At 39.8% G+C, this 20,882-nt stretch overlaps 1 protein-coding gene, 1 long non-coding RNA gene and 3 other non-coding genes across 5 annotated transcripts; 2 read left to right on the forward strand and 3 right to left on the reverse strand.

Annotated features, from left to right (window-relative positions):
• The first annotated feature begins 469 nt into the window (after window positions 1-469).
• Window positions 470-558, forward strand: trnat-agu (transfer RNA threonine (anticodon AGU)). The gene is given in 2 exon segments: window positions 470-507; window positions 523-558. It is a non-coding gene; the product is annotated as a tRNA-Thr (tRNA).
• Window positions 559-1,437: 879 nt separating this feature from the next.
• Window positions 1,438-1,509, reverse strand: trnap-cgg (transfer RNA proline (anticodon CGG)). Its single transcript has one exon. It is a non-coding gene; the product is annotated as a tRNA-Pro (tRNA).
• A 3,740-nt stretch (window positions 1,510-5,249) lies between these two features.
• Window positions 5,250-6,831, reverse strand: LOC148101290 (uncharacterized). Its single transcript, XR_015719558.1, has 4 exons — window positions 6,588-6,831; window positions 6,061-6,183; window positions 5,643-5,740; window positions 5,250-5,514 (listed from the first exon to the last, which is right to left on the reverse strand). It is a non-coding gene; the product is annotated as an uncharacterized LOC148101290 (long non-coding RNA).
• On the forward strand, window positions 6,322-6,393 carry trnac-gca (transfer RNA cysteine (anticodon GCA)). The gene has a single exon. It is a non-coding gene; the product is annotated as a tRNA-Cys (tRNA).
• Window positions 6,832-9,384: 2,553 nt separating the features above from the next.
• LOC148101292 (uncharacterized) lies at window positions 9,385-11,376 on the reverse strand. The gene has a single exon (XM_087845603.1). It carries the CDS (start codon window positions 11,374-11,376, stop codon window positions 9,700-9,702), a length of 1,677 nt encoding a protein of 558 aa, XP_087701729.1. The 3' UTR covers window positions 9,385-9,699.
• Window positions 11,377-20,882: the final 9,506 nt, after the last annotated feature.

Consider the following 20,882-nt stretch of genomic DNA (forward strand, 5'->3'; position numbering starts at 1 on the left):
GGAGTCAGATCTTTTAGAGCGGTGGCCCCCAGGTTGTGGAATACTTTGACTCCATCTTTAGGTTTTTTAAAAAGCAGCTAAAGACTCATTTATTTAGACTAGCTTCTAAATGGATTTGTGCTGTATGATGATGATGTATGTTTTATGTACATCTGTGTGATATTATTGTGAACCACTTTCACCTCTCCTGTCCCATCTTTCTTATCTTTCTCCATTTCCATGTGATGTTAGCTCCCTGTCTTCTCTGTCCCTGTGAAAAACAGCAGCTGAACCTTTAGCTAGCAAAAACAAAAACACTGTCCCACTTTTAACCCCTGAGTTTTAAACACGTCGTCTCTTTTTATGCGACAACCTCTGGTGATTAATATAAGAAACAAGACTGCCTTTCATGTGTTTCCATTTAGACTCAAATCTATTTAACGGTTGGAGGTTTTCTCAGTGTTCATCAGTCACTCACCTGTGTGTATGTGGCACTGTGGCTTAGTTGGTTAAAGTGCCTGTCTAGTAAGTATTAAACTAGAAAACAGGAGATCCTGGGTTCAACTCCCAGCAGTGCCTAAAAGATAGTAGTTTTGTCTGTTCTCAGTCATCCAGGGCCTGTTAGTCTAAGGAGCTTTGAAAGATGAGTGTCCGGATCCCTTTAAGGGACACATCCCACTGGTGTATAAATACCTGGGACTCTCCACCATTTCATTTTAGCAAGGGTCTCAAACTCACGGCTTACCTCACTCCTACTTGGGGCCCGTATATTGACCTGAAGAAATATAATGCAGTTTCGCCATTGAAGTTACTTTTGTTGTTATGGAGGATTTGTTTGTTGTTGAGTGCAATGTTAAAATAAGTTCTTTAAAAAGCACAAAATGATTTAATATGAAGGCAATATGAGCAGAGAGCACAAACTTGTTGAGGGATTGGCTGTTAGTTCAGTGCGAGAGTTATTTGTAAAGAAAACTATTTTCATTAGCAGTCAAAACTAACGTGTAAACTTAAGAGACCATTTTGACGTTTGACCAGAGTGCTCTCTCAGCTGCAGCGTAATATTAAAATCCACTTCAAAAGATGCTCATCACATGTTTATAGTTTTTTTTAAACACTTCAATGACACTGGCCAGAAAGAGAGTACCAAGTTGTTTGTTTGGTAGTTCAGTGAAAGGCTTCAGTTAATTAAGAATGTGAAAATAATTAATTCAGCTTTGCAGTTTTGTCTTGTTATTCAATATTTGAAAATAAAAAACGAACACAACACTAGATTTTTGGAAATATTTATGGATGTTTTCTACTTGGCCAAGGCCAATGAGGTCATTCATATCAGATCTCTTAGCTGCCCCTAAATGAGTTGCTATGGGAACATGTGTGATTTGCAGCTGTAGAGAACATCTCACTGATTGCTGGATCAAATAGAGGCTAAACAATATTTTGGTCTTGTAGACAACATCTGGGCTCGTCCGGGATTTGAACCCGGGATCTCTCGCACCCGAAGCGAGAATCATACCCCTAGACCAACGAGCCACACAAAAAATGCACCAAGTCTTTTTCCGAAAGTTACATATCAGAGCAAATGAAGCAGCATGTATGAAAGATTTTCTTGAAAGCTACCAGTCAAAAGTTTGGACACACATTGTCAGGGTTTTTCTATATTGTAGATACAAACTGAAGACGTCAAATAAATGAAGCAAGAAATATGGAATCATGTACCATCAAAAAGAATGATAAATAACTAAATATGTTTTATATTTTAGATTCCTGGAAGTAGCCATGCTTTGCTTATTTCACAGTGCCACAAACCCTCAGCCTTCTCTCAATGAGCATCATGATATATGAAATGGTTTTCACTTCACAGATGTGCCTTTTTAGGGTTCATTTGTAGGATTTCTCTTTAGCACATTTTCACATGAACGTCATACATCACCCAGAAAAGCATCAATCACAAACCTATACTCTACGTTTTTTCAACTCGCTGCAGATGGTTGACCGGCCCATGCCACCATGCAGCAGCCATTATAAATTCAACCTCAGTGATTTCCACCCTGCTATTAATGTTAACAACCTCGGGCTTCACAGTGCAAATTTTTAAAGAGAGTGGAGAGCCTTGCTAACAGCTCCTTAAGCTCTAATTGGACAGTACAGTCATATAAACATGCAATTAGACTTAAATAACATATTTGAAGAATTGAATTGTGGGATGAAAAAACAAACGATTTAAATATCAATGAGTTTTTAAGGACACTTCAAGTTAGGCAAATGAAGAATGAGTGAAGTGAAGAATAACATGGATTAAAACAGGGGCGATTCTAGGATCAGAGCTTTGGGGGTGCTGAGCACCCAGAGAGCTGCCCATCCAGGCAAGGTAAACTTTACTCATCACAATGAGACTTCTTCCCCGTCTCTGTCAGTCCCTGCATCCCTAAATGCCTCCAGTTTTCCCGAGTTCTGTCTGACTGCCTCCTTGGTGCATTTAAACCCCTGTTCCTCCCTGTCCTCATCGTCTGTTGTCTTCATCTCCATTATCAGTCATCATAATTTTACCCTCTCTGTTCAAGTCTGCAAATTTCTTTATTAAATCATAAGTTTCTTAAATTCATCAAGTCTCTCTGTGCCTGGGTCCTCGTCACAAAACATGACATCACTGTTTTGTACATTTTAACACAATTTAATCCCCACATTTTTGAAAGAATAGCAAAACACTTTTTTGAAAAGTCTGTAACAAAACCATCAAATCTGATCAAGGTTATTAAAATGCTGCCAAAGAAGAATGGATTGGAATTTAAAAAAATTACATATCCTAACCTTAATTACTGGGGAAAAATGATAAATGATGCTCATAGTGAGTAAAAAGTAAACTGTGTGCATTTTTGCACAGAGATTCACTTCTAAAGTGTATGTATAATACAATACAGATACATAAAAAATACACTCCAAAAATAGAAGAGTCCTTGAAATATACAAAATATTATTAGAAAATGGAGACACTTGGCCTTTGGTACAATGTATACAATGTATGAAAAGATCTTTACTGCAGATACTACTATGGCTCTGCAGATTTTTTCTTTTCTTTTAACCTATGTCGCCTCACCTTGAGGTTGGTAAATCTGTCTATCGCATTTTGGTGGTCAAGTCTCTCAAGCATCTCTTTCTCAACTGACATCACAGCCAGGTGCTGGAATCTGCTTTGACCCATGGTCCTTCTCAGCCAGGTATGGAGCTGACTCAAGACACTAAAAGACCTTTCACAGCTACAGCTGCTAACTGGGTTTGTTAGGGCAACCTGAATAACAGTTTTCAGTTTGGGGAAGATCTGATTATCCAGAAGATTGTACAATGTTAACATATCTGGAATGGCACCAGCCTCACTCTTGAGCTTCAAAAAGTCTTTGGCAACCGTGACTTCCTCTGACTGAAGCTCAATATGGTAATGCAGTGCCAGGGCTGACAACCCAGTTTGTTTTGCAGATTCTGTATAGCAGCTTTAATATAGGGAGAACACAACTTCCAGATTGTATGAGTTGTTTGTATTAGTTGTTTGTCTTTCTTTTTCTTTGACAGTTAAACAGTTACTGTTTTGCCTGTTAATACTCCCTGTCTGTTTTCTTACCAACTAGGGCTGCCACAAACGATTATTTTGATAGTTGACTAGTCACCGATTATTTTTGCAATTAGTCGACTAATCAGATCATGCATCCATTGGATGTACAGCGTACAGCTTATTGCACCAGCATGCATCTGCTCTCATATAACTATCATTAGCTTACAGCTCTAAGTGTTTAAGGTATGTGCTAACTAAAAATAAAGACAAGATGATAGTTTATTAAATTTGAATGAAATTTGCAGATTGTTTCGGTGAAGTTTAATAAACTCATTGTTATCTAAAATATAACGGGACACCGGAGTATATTCTCGAGCATCTCACACTTCTGATAATCAGTTGTCTGCTTGAAGTTTATTCAGCTGTGTAAAAACTATAACTTTATTCTCAGCCTAACCGATTTACTCAGGAACAAATAAAATACTAAAAAAAGCCAAACAATAACATTTTTAAGTTATCTAAGTGACTTATATATGTTTAACCTGAGTAGCGAAAGACCGCAGTGGGTTTGAAAACGATTTGCTGGAGTCCGGTGTTCTCACGGGCTCTAGAGAGCCTTGCCCCCGGCTAGCTATCAAGCTAGTGGGTAACAGACGTCTCCGAAAACGTCGGAGCGCTTTTGAAAATATGTGGCGTCTTGATAAACTGAGCAGATATTTGAGGTTTACACAGCTACATTCTCGCCTGAAAATATGCTAAACGTTTATTTTGTGACCCAGAAAGAATAATAAGAGTAATATTAAAACTAAATAGCTGCCGCCATTGTTGGAAACTGAGCTGGGCTGCGCTATGAATTCTGGGACACAGCTCCTTCTTCTTCTTCAGGGTTTAACGGCAGCTGGCATCCTTGTACATGCAGTGCTGCCATCTTCTGTTTCAGTCCGTTATTACACTCTTAAATTCTACTACTTGTTCCTGCGTCTTTTGTGATCTTACAAAGCTTCAAACGACGCGTCGACTATTAAATCAGTCGTCGATGATTTTGATAGTCGACGTAATCGTGACTAGTTGACTAATCGTGGCAACCCTATTTTCAACACAGCAGGTTACCTGGTGTAATGTTTTTCAGTTAAAAAGAAACATGGTCTGACTCCTACCTAACTATATAAAGAGTAACTGAAAGTTAAATGCAGCTAATATGTCCTGTTTTAAGCCAGGCACTTCCACCTCTGCTCCGCTGCGTCTCAGCCACCATCGCTCTGGCAGCAACTGCGCTAAAGTAAGTAGGAGAGAGCCGAGCTGGAACAAACCATTTTGGGAGGGGGGAGGGGTTATCTATACTTTTGTTGTTAAAATGTTCCATCTCAATTAAGTACTGTATGCTTTTTATACTTTTAGTAGTGTGTCCCACAAACAGCAAATATTTTCAAAAAAAGTAAGACATCTTTGGGGGTGCTTTGATTCATTTTGGGGGTGCTGAAGCACCTCCAAAACTGGGCTAAAATCGCCCCTGGATTAAAATACAAGTGTTGCTCTTTATTAACCTGTTGCATTGGCGAATCAATGTTAGCTATACAGGTGAACATACTCAGAGTGGGTAGAGTGAGGCTTTGTTACACCTTCTCTCTGAACACATCACCAGGTAATTTTATCAGCGAAAGCTCATCTAAAAATGTCAATAACTGATCAAATGAACCAGGACAATGAGGAGAGTCATGAAGTTTATTAGAAATAACCAAATGAAATCATACAAAAGCAGCCTGTGTGAGTGACTTTTTTCAAGATCACTACTACTTGCACTTTGTGTCTATTGTGATTAAACTGAGCTGCATTTGACAAAAAAGTAATTTTTTATAGTAAAACCAAGCACAAAACACAAATACCATTTAAGCATTTCATGAAGACAGCATTAATTGGTTTAATGACTCACATTTTTTTCTAACAGCTCCAGCTGGTGGCTTGGAAGAAGTTCATTCTTAACACTGGTAAATCTGTTTAATAAAAGTAGAAGAGAAAAAACAGTATTACAAAAAGCACATTGCTCTTTATTTGGAGGCTAATACAAAATGTGTTTTTTGAGGTTAGCATGCAACAGAGTTTTATTTTAACAGTTTCTCACCCACTACGGAGGGAGTCCTGCACTCCGTAAGCTCCCTGTGGAGAGAACCCAGCCACAGGTACACTGTCCTTAAGCTGAGAGCGAAGTCCTCTGGAATTCTGTAGTCCACATCAAAGACATACATAAACCATTTACATTTGATAACACTTAGCTAATGGCTATCTAATGTAGCTAATAGCAACAAATACTGGAAGTTGTATTTATCTAAGGGACCTTGTGGCTAACCTAAGCGCTAGCTGGCATTAGCTCGAGTGACTAATCAAATTCACAGCTACTCAGTTTGGGCACGGTTAAAGACAAACAACTTCACCACCGAGACTTCAAATGATCACATAGATTATTAAAGCAGAGAGAGTACGCAACAACAAGGTTTAAGATATTTAAAAATATGGTATAGGGATTAAAAACGCTATCATACCATTCTCACTTTGTTTGTTCCCCTTTCCTTTCGATACACTGCTGTATCCGGTAGCGTCTCGTTTTGATGACGACACATCCGCTGATAGCGTTATGTCTTTCCAGTTAAACAGACAATGGTGTGCTGTAGAGTATGTAAAGTATACGAAATCAATTCGTTATCACATAATTGAAGATATAAACATGAACTCTATGCCAACTTCGTGTGGGGGAATGATTATGATCCTGATAAATACATATGCGTCCTCCATGTTTAACGTGAGGGGGTATAGCTCAGTGGTAGAGCATTTGACTGCAGATCAAGAGGTCCCCGGTTCAAATCTGGGTGCCCCCTGTTTTTCAGTTTTGCATTAGTCATTTGCAAAACTTTAATTTGTCACAAAAATCATAACTGAAATGAAAATCTGAATAATGGCTCAGAGCTACTCTTCGGTGCAGTAGAAGTGCTAACATGCTAACATAATTTAATGAGCAGACTTGTTCCAAACAGTCAGACTGAACTTACAAGAGGAAAATAAAAAAACATACCTCACAGTAACTGCACTTGTAGAGTCTCTTTCTGGTGTGGATCTGTTGGTGTTGTCTCAGGTGACGAGGTACTTTAAAAGTCTTCTCACACAGGTCACATTGATAAGGTCTCTCCTCAGTGTGGGTAAACATGTGGCGTTGTAACTGTGCGTCTGTTGTACAGTATTTGCCACACTGATCACACCAGTACACATCTTTGGTACGGTCTCTCTCCAGTGTGGATGAGCTGATGTTGTTTTAGTTTAGACTTCCATGTATGTCCCTGTGTATAAATACCTGGGACTCTCCATCATTTCATTTTAGCAAGGGTCTCAAACTCACGGCTTACCTCACTCCTACTTGGGGCCCGTATATTGACCTGAAGAAATATAATGCAGTTTCGCCATTGAAGTTACTTTTGTTGTTATGGAGGATTTGCTTGTTGTTGAGTGCAATGTTAAAATAAGTTCTTTAAAAAGCACAAAATGATTTAATATGAAGACAATATGAGCAGAGAGCACAAACTTGTTGAGAGATTGGCTGTTAACAATCTCTCAACAAGTTTGAGTGGAAGATTATCCTATCTGAGTGGGTTTAGAAAGCCATGATCTGAGTAACTCTCATCACTCAGTCACACTCCGATTCTCTACTTGTATCAAGTCCATTGCACTACTTTCAAGCATTCTGTTCTCTAATGTGTGCCTTCCTTCTCTTTGTATATACTCCTCTTATATGTTATTTATTCTTACTGTCTTACTATTTATATTGTTTTCCATGCACAGTTGGTGTGGAGCACCCACAATTTAGTTGAATATGTACAGAGACAATAAAAGACTATTTTATTCTATTCTATATATCTTTGTTCCTCCATTTCAGTTTTGTTTGGAGCTTTAAAAAAATCTGCAGTACATTTAAATGCGATAAGAACACAGATCCCCTCTTAGGGTTTGAGGCTGTATAAGTTTTGAAAATGCATCTCTGGTATCTCTGGCCTATCATTATTATTTTGCTAACAGTTAATCGGACTCATTTACTGAATACTGATCAGAATTTATCAAATCATCTTTGAAATGATTCTAATAACAGGCGTCTCAGAGTGAGGCCGGTTTTTACAATCACATGCCCTGTGGGACAACACAACTTTGCGCTGACAAAGGCAGCTGTGTTTTAGCCTGGAATACATTTATTTTTACATTTCTCATAAATGGATTTCATTATAGCACTTTTACCGCCAACATGTTGGGATTTTTTGTAGTCAGAAGTGACCTTATATGGATGAAGGGTGGCGCTAGCTAGCTAGCTTGGATAGCACGCTGCATTCAAAAACTGTGCAGGTGCCACAAAGTGACACAGAGATGCTAACTAGCGCTTAGTAACAGACTAATAAAACAACAGAAACCCTGATTACACTTAGCTAATTTAAAAGCTTTCTTCTAATAATAACACTGTTGTCTTCTCAGTGTTTCATTAGTATTTGTTGATATCTTCTTGTAAATTAGTTTATAGCAGGTTGACTTGATGTAGACGCTTTTTCTTTCAACAGATTCACAAATAACTGACAACAGAGACCGAGGAGAGCAACAGAAAACTTCACTCAGGAGCTAAATTCAAGATTGACTGAACTCAAATCAAAGTTACCTTAGTGCTTCACTTTAGATGAGGAAGAAAAATAAACTAAAACACAAACGCAATGAAGTGGGAACGCTGCGGCTTCTTCTTCTTTTGGGTTTTACTTTGGCGGTTAGAGCTTTAACGTGCATTACCGCCACCTGCTGGACTAGATGGTTCTTAAACTAAAACTAGAGATTTAAAAGTATTTTAGTAAACAATAAAAAAAAAAGTCAAAATGTTTCCGTGTGTCATATTCATGAACATAAACATCAGATGGCTTCAGCTTACCCTTACCCCCAAAGAAAGCTTCTAGAAGAGTAAAGACTAGCTAGAAGAATGAAGATTCACAGAGTAAATGTGAAAATTCATCACAGAGTTCTATGCACTTGATTAACTGACCGTGAGCAAGTTTGCTAGTCTGGAGCATTCAGATCCACCCCAAAGACTGTTCAGTGCTCACAGAAACTGCACAATACCCAAGAGCTGCATCTGAGCCTCTGCAGGCCTTAAACAGCATGTTAAATGTTAACATTCATGACAGTTTAATTAGAAAAAGACAAAACATGTATGGTTGGTTTCGAAGGGCTGCCAGGAGAAAGCTTATTGTCTCTAAGAAGAACACAACAACTCAGTTGAGGTTTGCAAATTTGCCCTTGAAGGCTTCTGGAGCAACATATTTTTAAAAGATGAGACCAAAGTGGAGGTTTGGCCATAATGCACAGCAGTAACTTTAGCAAAAATCAAACACAGCACAAACACCTCAAATCCACTGTCAAGTATGTATTAAATCAAGTTCTTTGTATTCTTTAACGGCCAAAAAAGACACGGCTCAAAGTGGTCTAACTCAAAAAATGATCTTTAATTTTACATTTTACTGAAGTTATTGCTGCTAACTGCTGGTTCTGTAAACGACTCAATCATAGAATGATTACGGTATTGAAAAAAACAAATGTCTGAATCCTAAATTGTGGATATCCTATTGTTGTGATCTAAACTGTAACACTAAATGTGATTAAAACACTAAAAATCTGGACTCCTGTGCTCAACGACTGCAAGGATCACCAGCCCGAGGAAAACACAAAATACACATGACCCCGTAACAAAGACAATTAATTCTTGAATGAAGACATTGATCTGACTTTTTAAAATTTTGCCAATTGTGTTTATCATTAAATTATTGAGGAAATAGAAAGGGGGGGGGGGGGGGGAGGAGGTTGTAAAGAAGAAGGTAAAGGAAAGGGATAGAAAGGAGGAAAGAGATAGAGGAGAGAAAACCCCAACAATCCCCTCTGAGCAAGCACTAGGTGCGACAGTGGATAGGAAAAACTCCCTTTAAAGGAAGAAACCTATGACAGAACCAGGCTCTAGAGGGGACAGTCAACTGTCGGGTCTGGCTGGGGGGTGAGGGTGAAAAGAGAGAGAGGGGGGAGGGAGATGGGACAGGTGATAGGAGTTAAAGGGAGACAGGGGAGGGAGAGGTGTCAGGAGGGAAAGGGAGAGAAAGGGAGAGGAGAGGTGAAAGTTAAGATGGAACAGAGGTGGAGGAAGACGAGGTGACATCAGCAGTAGAAAAAGTAGAAAAAGTAGAAAAAGCAGGAGTGTCCCTCCTCCAGAAGAAGCGGAAGCGTTTTTTCTTCTTTTCCATCAGCTTTTCCACGAGCACTTTTTTCTCTAGGATGAGGGTTCTCAGCTGATCGATTGTTTCTGTATTCTCCTGCTCAAGTCTCTTGCATGTTTTCTCCACTTCTTCTAATTTGGCTTGTTTGCCTTCTTTCTGCTTTATTTCCTGTTGTTCTTGGTCTTGAAGCAGCTCTTGATATTTGTGCAGTGTTTCATCAAGCTTTGCCTGCAGCGCTCCGTATTGTTCCTGCACACCTTGGAGTTGGCACTGCATGTCTCTCTGGTTAATGTTCAGTTTTTCCTTTTCTTCAAGGATTTCTTTATTCTTTTGCAGAGCTTCATCAAGCATTACTTGCAAGCCTTCGTTGTGTTTCTCGATGTTCTGAAGCTTGCAATCCAGATGTTTCTGTTTCATGTCTTGCTGTTCTCTCTCTTGAAGGAAATCTTTATTTCTTTGCAGTGCTTTATCAAGCTTTATTTTCAGCGCTGTGTATTTTTCCTCCGCGTCTTCAAGCTTGCAGTCCATTTGTTTCTGTTTAATTTCTTGTTGCTTTTGTTCTTGAAGCAACTCCTTATTTTTGTTCAGTGTTTTATTAAGCTTTACCTGAAGCGCTTTGCATTTTTCCTCCATGCCTTGGAGTTTGCACTGCTTCATGTCCTGTTGTTGTTTTTCTTGGAGGAGTTCTTTGTTTTTTTGCAGAGCTTCATTAAGCTTGATTTGCAAGCCTTTGTTGTGTTTCTCCATGTCCTGAAGCTTGAAATCCATTTCCTTCTGTTTTATCTCCTGTAGCCTTTTTTCTTGAAGAAACTCTTCCTTTGTGTGCGGTCTTTCATCAAGCTTTACCTGCAGCGCTCTGTTTTTCACCTCCATGTCTTGGAGTTGGCACTGCATGTCTCTCTGGTTTATTTTCAGGTGTTCCTTCTCTTCAAGGATTTCTTTATTCTTTTGCAGAGCTTCATCAAGCATTACTTGCAAGCCTTCGTTGTGTTTCTCGATGTTCTGAAGCTTGCAATCCAGATGTTTCTGTTTCATGTCTTGCTGTTCTCTCTCTTGAAGGAAATCTTTATTTCTTTGCAGTGCTTTATCAAGCTTTATTTTCAGCGCTGTGTATTTTTCCTCCGCGTCTTCAAGCTTGCAGTCCATTTGTTTCTGTTTAATTTCTTGTTGCTTTTGTTCTTGAAGCAACTCCTTATTTTTGTTCAGTGTTTTATCAAGCTTTACCTGAAGCGCTTTGTATTTTTCCTCCATGCCTTGGAGTTTGCACTGCTTCATGTCCTGTTGTTGTTTTTCTTGGAGGAGTTGTTTAATTTTTTTCAGAGCTTCATTAAGCTTGATTTGCAAGCCTTTGTTGTGTTTCTCCATGTCCTGAAGCTTGAAATCCATTTCCTTCTGTTTTATCTCCTGTAGCCTTTTTTCTTGAAGAAACTCTTCCTTTGTGTGCGGTCTTTCATCAAGCTTTGCCTGCAGCGCTCTGTTTTTCACCTCCATGTCTTGGAGTTGGCACTGCATGTCTCTCTGGTTTATTTTCAGGTGTTCGTTCTCTTCAAGGATTTCTTTATTGTTTTTTCTCTGAGACATGTTTGAATCTGTAAACTGTCACTCTCAAAAGTATTGAAATTTTTAAAAAGATTTCTCTGGCGAACGTTTGAATGCTGCGAACATAAATGCTGCGAATAACGGACTAAAAGTGGTTGTGTCTCACTCCTATTTGAGGGTTTTTAAGATCAAAGGATCAAAGGACAAAGTGGTCATAAGATTCTAAACGTGTCATAGTTGCCATGGCGGCAGTGTAGTTTACTTTTTGCATTTGAAAATAAACATTGAGCTGATTTTAACACCATTACAAGAAGTGTTGTTAATCATTCTTTTTAAATAATAATCAGGTTTCCACAAATTGTTTTTTAATTTAGAAGAACTCAAAATGTTTGTCAGTGGGTAAACAATTCATAAAGCACCTTCAGGAACATCAAGTTATTCTTAGTACTGCATACTTGCAATGAATAAGTTCTCCTAACAGTCATCTTAAGTAAACTTTACTCAATTTTTTGGAGGTAACGAGTTTGCATAGTTTTTTGAGTTCTGGGAACTAATTAGATTTTACAGTGCAGTAGTTTGAACATTTATAATAACATTTCTGCAAACTGGAACAAACATGTCTCCTTTTCTAGAACTGTTGCTAACACTTTTGAGATGAACATGAATCTTCCATCGTGAAGATAGAGAGTGACAAATGTTACTTTTCTTGTTTTGTTTATATCTAAAGTTTAAAAACAAAAATAGAAACTGTTGAAATTACCTGGACTGCCTCAGCCCAGGTGATGTAACATTAGCAAACAGAGGGTTTGATGTTGCAGAATCTTTGGAGCTGTACCATGCTGAACTGAAGAGCCCAGCTTTCACCAAAGGAAGAACTAACTGGCCCCTAGATTGCCCATTTAAATCTCTTAATGCCACCTGCCCTCTCCTACATTCACTGTGGGCTCACCTTGTAGAAAAGAGTTAAGTGTGGAAGAAATGGCAAAAATGTGGAGCTGAAAAGCTGAGAGAGAAAAAGAAATGATAAATAAATCAATGTGTCAAATGAACTGACATGTTAGCTGGTGGAGTCCCTGCTGCATTATATATATATCATCTCTTTTTTATAATAAATAATCAAAAACTTTATTTATCCTCCCTGTATGAACATTCTTGGAGTCCTTGAAGTGATGTGATGTGATTATAATGGTCCAGCTGGTGTGCAGCCATCATATTAGAGTTCTCTTTCTTCTTCTGGTTTAATAAACTTGTTCTGTGATGGTGTCACATTGACAGTGGTTGCAACAACTGCACCTAAAAGGACCCTGAAAAACTGGGGCACAGCCTACAGAGTCTAATAAGTGTCACCACTGTAACCACTGCACAAATGCAATACACTTACTTTACTTAACAGCAACAATAATAATAACAATAATATTTTAAATAATAATATAATATAACTAGTACTACTACTAATGATGCCAATAACAACAAATTTATAATAATAATTATGTAAAAAATACCAGTAATAATAACAATAATAATAATAAAACTACTAAATGTAGCATTTTAAATTTGGACAGTTTACAGCAGCTGATTAAACAATCGAGACAGATGTGTAGTAAAACATTTATTTAGTGTTTCAAGTCAAAAACAAACAGAGCAGAGATACAGAGAAAGTCTTTTGGTGAAAAAAAGGAGATACTGAACGCTGAGTTTCAGTTGGGCGAATGAGGCTGCGTTGAGTGTTCAGACTGAGCAGAAATGCACTGTGCGTGTCCATTTACATCCTTTAGATCCAATCTTGACTCTTTTACCCACTGATATAATAAACCAGTACTTTTTGTTTGTATGTAATATAATCTAAAGCACCCACAGTAACATTTTCCACCACAGGACTGCACTCTAAGGTCAGCATGGCGATGCAGTGGTTGGTTCTGTTGCCTCACAGCAAGAAGGTCGTGCATGTGAATCTGTTGTTTGCATGTTGGGTTCTCTGAGGGTGCTCCGGCTCCCTCTCACTGTCCAACAACTTGCTTTTTTAGGTTAATTGTTGATTCTTTTGGGAACTACAATAATCTATTGGGAATGTGATCATGAGTGGTGAACTGTCAAGTGTGTACCCTGAGTTTTACCTCGTGACAGCTGGGATACTCTTCAACCCCCTCTTCAGCAACCCTTAAGTGCTTAAGAGGAAGGAAGAAAGAAAGGAAGGAAGGATAACTACACTTTATGATCTCAGCTGTGATTATTAAAGGTTTGTGCTTTCTACACATTCCCTGTAATGGAAAGAGTAGAGGGGTGTGGTGCTTCTTCACGGCCAGAAGGAGGCACTGTGGAGCCATCAAACAAAAGACCCCAGTGTTGATAAGTCAACACGCTGTCCATTACCACCAGGTATGAGGACAAAAGGTAGGTGTGAAACTCATCTGATCCATCCTCAGTCGCCCCAAATGAGAGTAAATGTGTTACTTTCCTTCAAGTCCTGTCGTATTATTTTGTATGCACAAAAGTTTTAGAACAGAAATATCTTTCCCACCACCACAGCAATGACAGGGTTGGGAAGTGGATCCATCTGTGTCGTTCTGCTTCTAAACAAAGACACAAAGACAGTGTAAGTCAGGGAATTCCTTTAACATAAAGTTTCATTTTGAATAAAGCATAAAGTTAGAACTGGACCAGGGGACCCTGAATTCTCCCTTAGTTGTGCTGAAATAAGATTCTTCTCATGTCACTTTTCTGACTATGTGTTTATACGCCACCCTGCATCTTATTATTAGTTATTATTATTCTCTTGCTCTCTGGCACAGCAGCCCCTTACCTGAGCCTGGTTGTGCTGGAGGTTTCTTCTTTTTAAAAGGGAGTTCTTCATGGCCACTGTGGGGTATGTGTTATTGTAGGGTCTTTAGCTTACAGTCTAAAGCACCCCTAGGCAACTGTTGCTGTGATTTGTAATTTTATTTATATAAATAAAATAGAATTGAACTGAAAATTGTAATGAAAAGCAAAACAATTTCAAACAATAAAAACTAAACTAAAATACATAAACTCACAATAGAAAGTAAGTGAAACCAGAAACTAGACAAAACGTTGTCGCTTGCAATTAGGCTGGAAGTCCCATATCACTCTCATGTTAAAATCCTTACACTGGTGTCTGGTTGGGTGCAGATATCAGTTTAAAATTCTCACTTTTATGTTCATATTTTTACAAGATGAGGCCACCACCTATATCGCGGAGCTTTTTCAACCTTCAAACTCTCTAAACCGGATCCTCAGAGCCAGTGATAGTGGTCTTCTGACTATTCCACGGACCCGTTTGAAAACAAAGGGGGATCGCGCTTTTCAAACCCTAGCTCCAACACTGGAACAGTTTACCTCCCCACTACACACCATCGACTCTGTGGCTTCATTTAAAAAACAGCTTGAAGCACATCTGTTTAGACAGGCATTTGGGTAATGTTCATGTGTAATATGTTGTTTTGTTTGATACGCTTTTATATTCCCTTGAGAAGCACTTTTTAATAGCTTCATGTCTTAAAAAGCGCTATATAAAAAAATTGGATTAACTTACTTACTCTGGCTGCCAGTAAGCGCCAAGGCAAACTTTCATCCCAATCAGCCTTCAGTTCGGTGCAACAAGCAGCAATGATTTAAATGCTGATGGGAGCGTTCTAATGAATCCTTACTTTGACGATGACACACCAATGATTTATGTTTAAAATGAAGTTGTTGGAGAGCCTGTGCAAATAATCTAGAAGTAAAATTAGAGCCTTGATCCTTCTGAATTACTTTGGGAATCCCGAACACAGAAATGAATTGGCTAAAAGCTTAAACTATTCCCTTAGTAGAGCTTTGGGATCAGGATCACATCCAAGTTGTTGTGCTGGTAACTACATAGCAGGGGCTGTTCAGACTTCCTGGGCTGAGAGACAGATTTAGGTGAGTATACTATGTTGACATTTAAACCTGATATTAGTCCCTGTTGCACTGGCATGAGAGATTGTAAAAATGAGAACGTGCCTGTCTTCTTTGACTTGTTGGTCTTTGTGGATGATCCTCAGTTTGAGTTTCTTAGGCTCAAATCCCATTTAGTGTTTAAGATTTTGAATCAAAGGCCAGCTGCAAAAATACTCCTGTTCACAACTTTCAGTCACAAGCTGACGCTGAGCCTCTTTAGTAAACCCAACAGCTTTTTAATGTCAAAAGAAGGCTTTTAGCTGCTGCAGGCATGAGTAGAGCTGTATGGAACGCCAGGACTGCCATAATGAATTAATTAAATACACCATTAAATAATTAATTAAATGTGACATTAATTAATTAAATATGTCAATAATTAATAAAATGTGTCAATAATTAATTAATTAAATGTGTCTTAAATATTTATTGAATTAATTATTTTCAATTTTAATTAATTATTGCCACATTTAATTAATTATTTAATGGTGTATTTAATTAATTCATTATGGCAGTCCTGGCGTTCCATAGATCTGACCCTAGAGGTTCTTTCTTTCATATGCCAACCTTTGTAATGATATTTTTCACAGGCGTTTATCGATTTATCAATGACCTTTTCTCATCAACATCAGGGAAGAAGTCTAGGAATAGGAGATAGGAGGTACTTTATGAACACCCACAGTCTCCCAAACTACTCCTCACCAGACTGTTGTTGTCTAAATCTGAATTGGAAATGATTATTCAAGCTTTTATTTCAGCTTGCTTAGATTATTGTAACAGCTGTTTTCTTTGTTTGAGCCAAAAGAATCTTAACTGTCTCCAGTCAGTCCAAAATGCTGCTGCTGCAAGGCTCTTAACAAAGGCATGAAAAAGAGAGCACATTACATATGTCTGTGAAGGTTCTCAGTCATCCAGGTCATCGTAGTCAAAGGAGCTTGCAAAGAAAAGCGTCTGGACTTCTTTAAGTTACTTGAAGACGTTTCACCTCTCATCCGAGAGGCTTCTTCAGTTCTAAGGTCAAATGGTGGAGAGTCCCAGATATAACCCTAGTGGGAGTGTCCCCCCACAGAGGGACAAAAGGACCCCCTGATGATCCTCTAATCGCCTGAGCCAAGGTGTGGAACTGGGTGTGGGTCCCAATCAGCCAGAGTTTCAGGTGAGTTCATTGTGAAACCTGGCCCCACCTTATTATGCGAATTCCTGAGGTCAGATGTCCCAGGGTGTGAGTGGGCGTTAAGGCGTCTGGGAAGGGATCTCAAAACTGGATTATAGATGGCAGAGAGTTGGTGTCGTAAACCACCGCCTCTGTTCAAAGATGGTCGCTCACAGTGGACATAGATGGCTTCTTTCACTCCTCTTTCAAACCATCTGTCCTCTCTGTCCAAAATGTGAACATTGGCATCCTCGAAAGAGTGTCCTTTATCCTTAAGATGCAGATGGACAGCTGAATCTTGTCCTGTGGAGGTGGCTCTTCTGTGTTGTGCCATGCGCTTGTGAAGTGGCTGTTTGGTCTCTCCAATGTAGAGGTCTGGGCATTCCTCGCTGCACTGTACGGCATACACCACATTGTTAAGTCTGTGTTTTGGCGTTTTGTCTTTCGGGTGAACCAGTTTTTGTCTGAGTGTGTTGCTGGGTCTGAAGTACACCGGGATGTCATGCTTGGAGAAAACCCTCCTGAGTTTCTCTGATACACCGGCTACATAGGGGATGACAATGTTGTTGCGCCTGTCCTTCTTATCCTCCCTCGCTGGTGTCTGATCTTCTTTTCTGTGCCTCTTTGCTGACTTTAAAAACGCCCATTTAGGATAGCCGCACGTTTTGAGTGCTTCCTTTACATGTGTGTGTTCCTTCTTTTTCCCTTCAGGCTTAGAGGGAACATGTTCTGCCCGGTGGTGTAGGGTCCTAATTACTCCAAGTTTGTGTTCCAGAGGGTGATGGGAGTCAAATAGGAGGTACTGGTCCGTGTGTGTGGGCTTCCGGTAAACTTCGATGTTGAGGTTGCCATTCTCTTCAATGTGCACAGCGCAGTCCAGGAAAGGCAAACAGTCATCCTTCATGTCTTCCCTGGTGAACTTGATGTTTTTATCCACAGCGTTGATGTGCGCAGTGAAGGATTCCACTTCTTGTGTCTTGATTTTGACCCAGGTGTCGTCTACATATCTGTACCAGTGGCTGGGTACTCTTCCTTTGAAAGAGCCAAGAGCCTTCCTTTCCACTTCCTCCATGTAAAGGTTGGCTACAATAGGTGACACGGGGGAGCCCATGGCACAGCCATGTTTTTGTCTGTAATAGCCTTCGTTGTATTTGAAATATGTGGTGGTGAGGCAGAGGTCTAACAGTGTGCAAATCTGATCGGGTGTGAAGTTGGTCCTGTCCTCCAAGGAGCTGTCTTCTTGTAGTCGTTTTCTGACAGTCTCCACTGCCTCCGTGGTGGGTATGCAAGTGAAGAGAGAGACTACATCAAAGGACACTATTGTTTCATCTGGATCCAGGGTAAGTTTCTGGACCTTGTCAGTGAAGTCGGTGGAGTTCTTGATGTGGTGTGGGGTGTTCCCCACGAGAGGAGCAAGGATGGTAGCAAGGTGTTTTGCAATGTTATAAGTGGCTGAGTTTATGCTACTCACTATGGGTCTGAGTGGGACAGCTTCCTTGTGGATTTTTGGAAGTCCGTAAATGCAGGGTATGGCATCCCCTGGGTAAAGGCGGTGATAAGTAAGGCGGTCAATGATTTTGTCCTTTTCCAAGTCTTGAAGGCAAGCTATAACTTTCTTTTTGTAGCTGCTTGTGGGGTCTCGCTTTAAGGCTTCGTAGGTATTGTTGTCACTGAGGAGAGTAGTGATCTTTGTATGGTAGTCTGTAGTGTTTAGGACCACGGTGCATCTTCCCTTATCCGCTGGTAAAACAGTGATGTTGTGGTCTTTGCTCAGGGAAGCGACGGCCTTCTTTTCCTGTATTGTGAGGTTGGACGGAGGGACTTTGGCACTGGAGAGGGTGGCTGAGACTTTCATCCTGATTTGCTCTGCTTCTGTCTGTGATAATTTATTAATCCGAATGGCAGATTCTGTGGCTGTGATGAGGTCCACTATGGGCAACTGTTGTGGAGAAATGGCAAAATTGAGACCTTTGGCTAATACTCTCTTTTCAGGTTCAGTGAGATTCCTGTCTGAAAAGTTCTTGACCCATTTCTCCTGACTGTCTTCAGGTGTGTTTTCTTCTATGGGTTGTGTAGGTTCAGATTCAGAATGAGGAGTGTGTGTTTTTGAAAGCAAGGTGTGAAATTTCCTGCGTTGTCTTTCTTTTCCTTTCGAGTGTTGGGCCCGCTGAGCCTTGTCCACAAACTTGTAAACCTCTTCTAAGATTGGAGAGGGTAGAAGTGTTTCCAGTGTTTTGACCTTAGAACTGAAGAAGCCTCTCGGATGAGAGGTGAAACGTCTTCAAGTAACTTAAAGAAGTCCAGACGCTTTTCTTTGCAAGCTCCTTTGACTACGATGACCTGGATGACTGAGAACCTTCACAGAAATAACAGTTAAAGGTTTGCCCACACCTTCTTGTAAAATCACTACATATGTGAAGAGATAGTAACTAAAAAAACCCCACTGATCATTGCTTTAGTTTTCACCTGACAGAGCACAATATCAATCAATGCTCTTTTTAATTATATTTTATTGCATGCAAGATCTCAGAGCTTTGTAGTGTTGTCACTGCTCACTGCTTGCATTACAAACATTACCTTAATGAAGTAGTTGGTCCCAGCTACAAGCTGTGTTTTGTAGTTCTTTGCAGTGAAAACCTCGAAGTTTCTCCCGGTTTTCTGCTCTGCGAGAGGCTTCATCTGAATAACAATGACAGCAACATCAATATGAAGCACAGGCCATATGTGTGCAAGTGTAAAATCTCCCGTTTCTACTCACTGCATCACAGATCTTCTGAACTGCTTCATCAGCCTGCTTCACCTCGGTCAGCCCCCCGCACATTTCCACTTCGACAACATTTTGTTGGTAAAAAATGACCAAAAAGCTAATAAACACACGCCAATTCACAAGACTCTGCATTGTGGACCAGCGCAGAGGAAGAGGGGTGTTTGTTGGTACGGTATTTGTAAACGATCATGTAAAAAACCAAATAACACAACAGCGAGTCATATGACTTCGCATTTTGGACCGTACCATCAGCTGAAGAAAAAGGGGGGTGGTGAAAATCAAAAACAAAACAAGCACACTTAGACTAGCACAAGAAAATAATAACTTTTGCCCACATTTTTACCGCATGTGTGGGTTTGTCGAGGCATATGACAAAATACTCTCGAGTCTGCCGGGAAGTGAAAATACAGGGTGTGAGATGTGATTGAAATATTGGAAAGGATCACACATGAATCACAGCCAAAGTACTGCTTTCAGCTCTTCCTTTCCGGTTATCCTACTTCTGACACCTGAACCTCAGCCTTTCTAAATCTCCAAAAATTTTATTTATGTAATACAATTATACCTACTGAGCTTAAGGAGATAGAAACAAAGTATTGATCCTAATGAGCTAGTATCGATCAGATACCAATACTAGAGTTGGTAGTGATCCACCTACCTTTAGTGCACAGGTGTCAAACTCCAGGCCTTAAGGGCCGTTGTCCTGCAGGTTTTTGATGTGTCCTTGATCCATCACAGCTGATTTAAATAGCTAAATTACCTCCTCAACATGTCTTGACGTTCTCCAGAAGCCTGGTAATGAACTAATCAGGTGTTTCAGGTGTGTTGACCCAGGATGATATTTAAAATTTGCAGGACACCGGCCCTCGAGGCCTGGAGTTTGACACCCCTGCTCTAGTGTACACTCCTCTCTGTGGTTTAGATATTATTTTATTACTATTATTTGGCGTTTAAGGCTGTAGAGATTGGATTTTACTGTTCCCTAGTTCTTGTTGTTTCGTTTTGTTTTTTCTGAAGAAAATCTTCTCTTCACATGTTTTTAAGTGAGTTTCAGGGTGCTCTGCCTAATTATTACACTTTTCTAGTTAACATTTGGAGCTGTAAATGGTAGATGGAAAAATAAAAAACAAAAAACAAAAAGGAGATTGATGCTGATTGATGCATCGATAGGACAGCTTTTGCTGAGTTTGTCCCTTTGCAGAAAGATATCGAGATTATATCATGTAACAACTGGGAACACGAGAAGCTTGAAAAGTACCAAGGGCTCAGAGAAGATGTGGAGGGTGAAGGTAGCAGTGGTCCCAGTGGTAACTGGAGCACTAGGTGCAGTGACTCCCAAGCTAGGCGAGTGGCACCAGGAAATCCTGGAACAACATCAGAGATCTCTGTTCTGAACAGCAGGATACTGCACAGGACCCTCAAGATCCCAGGCCTCTGGTGGAAGACCTGCGCTGGAAGGATAGACAGTCTGCAGGGGCAAGAGGGGAATTTTAAAATAATACATTAATTGATTAAAAGATTATACAGTTTATATAATTTATATGTTCATTTATATAATCTACACACGCACAGTTACTTTAGCCTACCCCACTGCTCTGCCACCAACTTACCGTAAGGTTGACAGCTGCAACTATTCTGGTGCACGCAGCACTATAGAGGTAAATACATTAAACACACGCAGCACTGAGGCCGTCC

This window comes from Neolamprologus brichardi, chromosome 9 (assembly GCF_056152115.1).
Source record: "Neolamprologus brichardi isolate AB-2024 chromosome 9, ASM5615211v1, whole genome shotgun sequence".
Taxonomy (NCBI): Eukaryota; Metazoa; Chordata; class Actinopteri; order Cichliformes; family Cichlidae; genus Neolamprologus; species Neolamprologus brichardi.

Coding starts and splice junctions, on each gene's coding strand:
- LOC148101292 (XM_087845603.1), bottom strand. CDS start 11,376: ATGTCTCAGAGAAAAAACAATAAAGAAATCCTTGAAGAGAACGAACAC.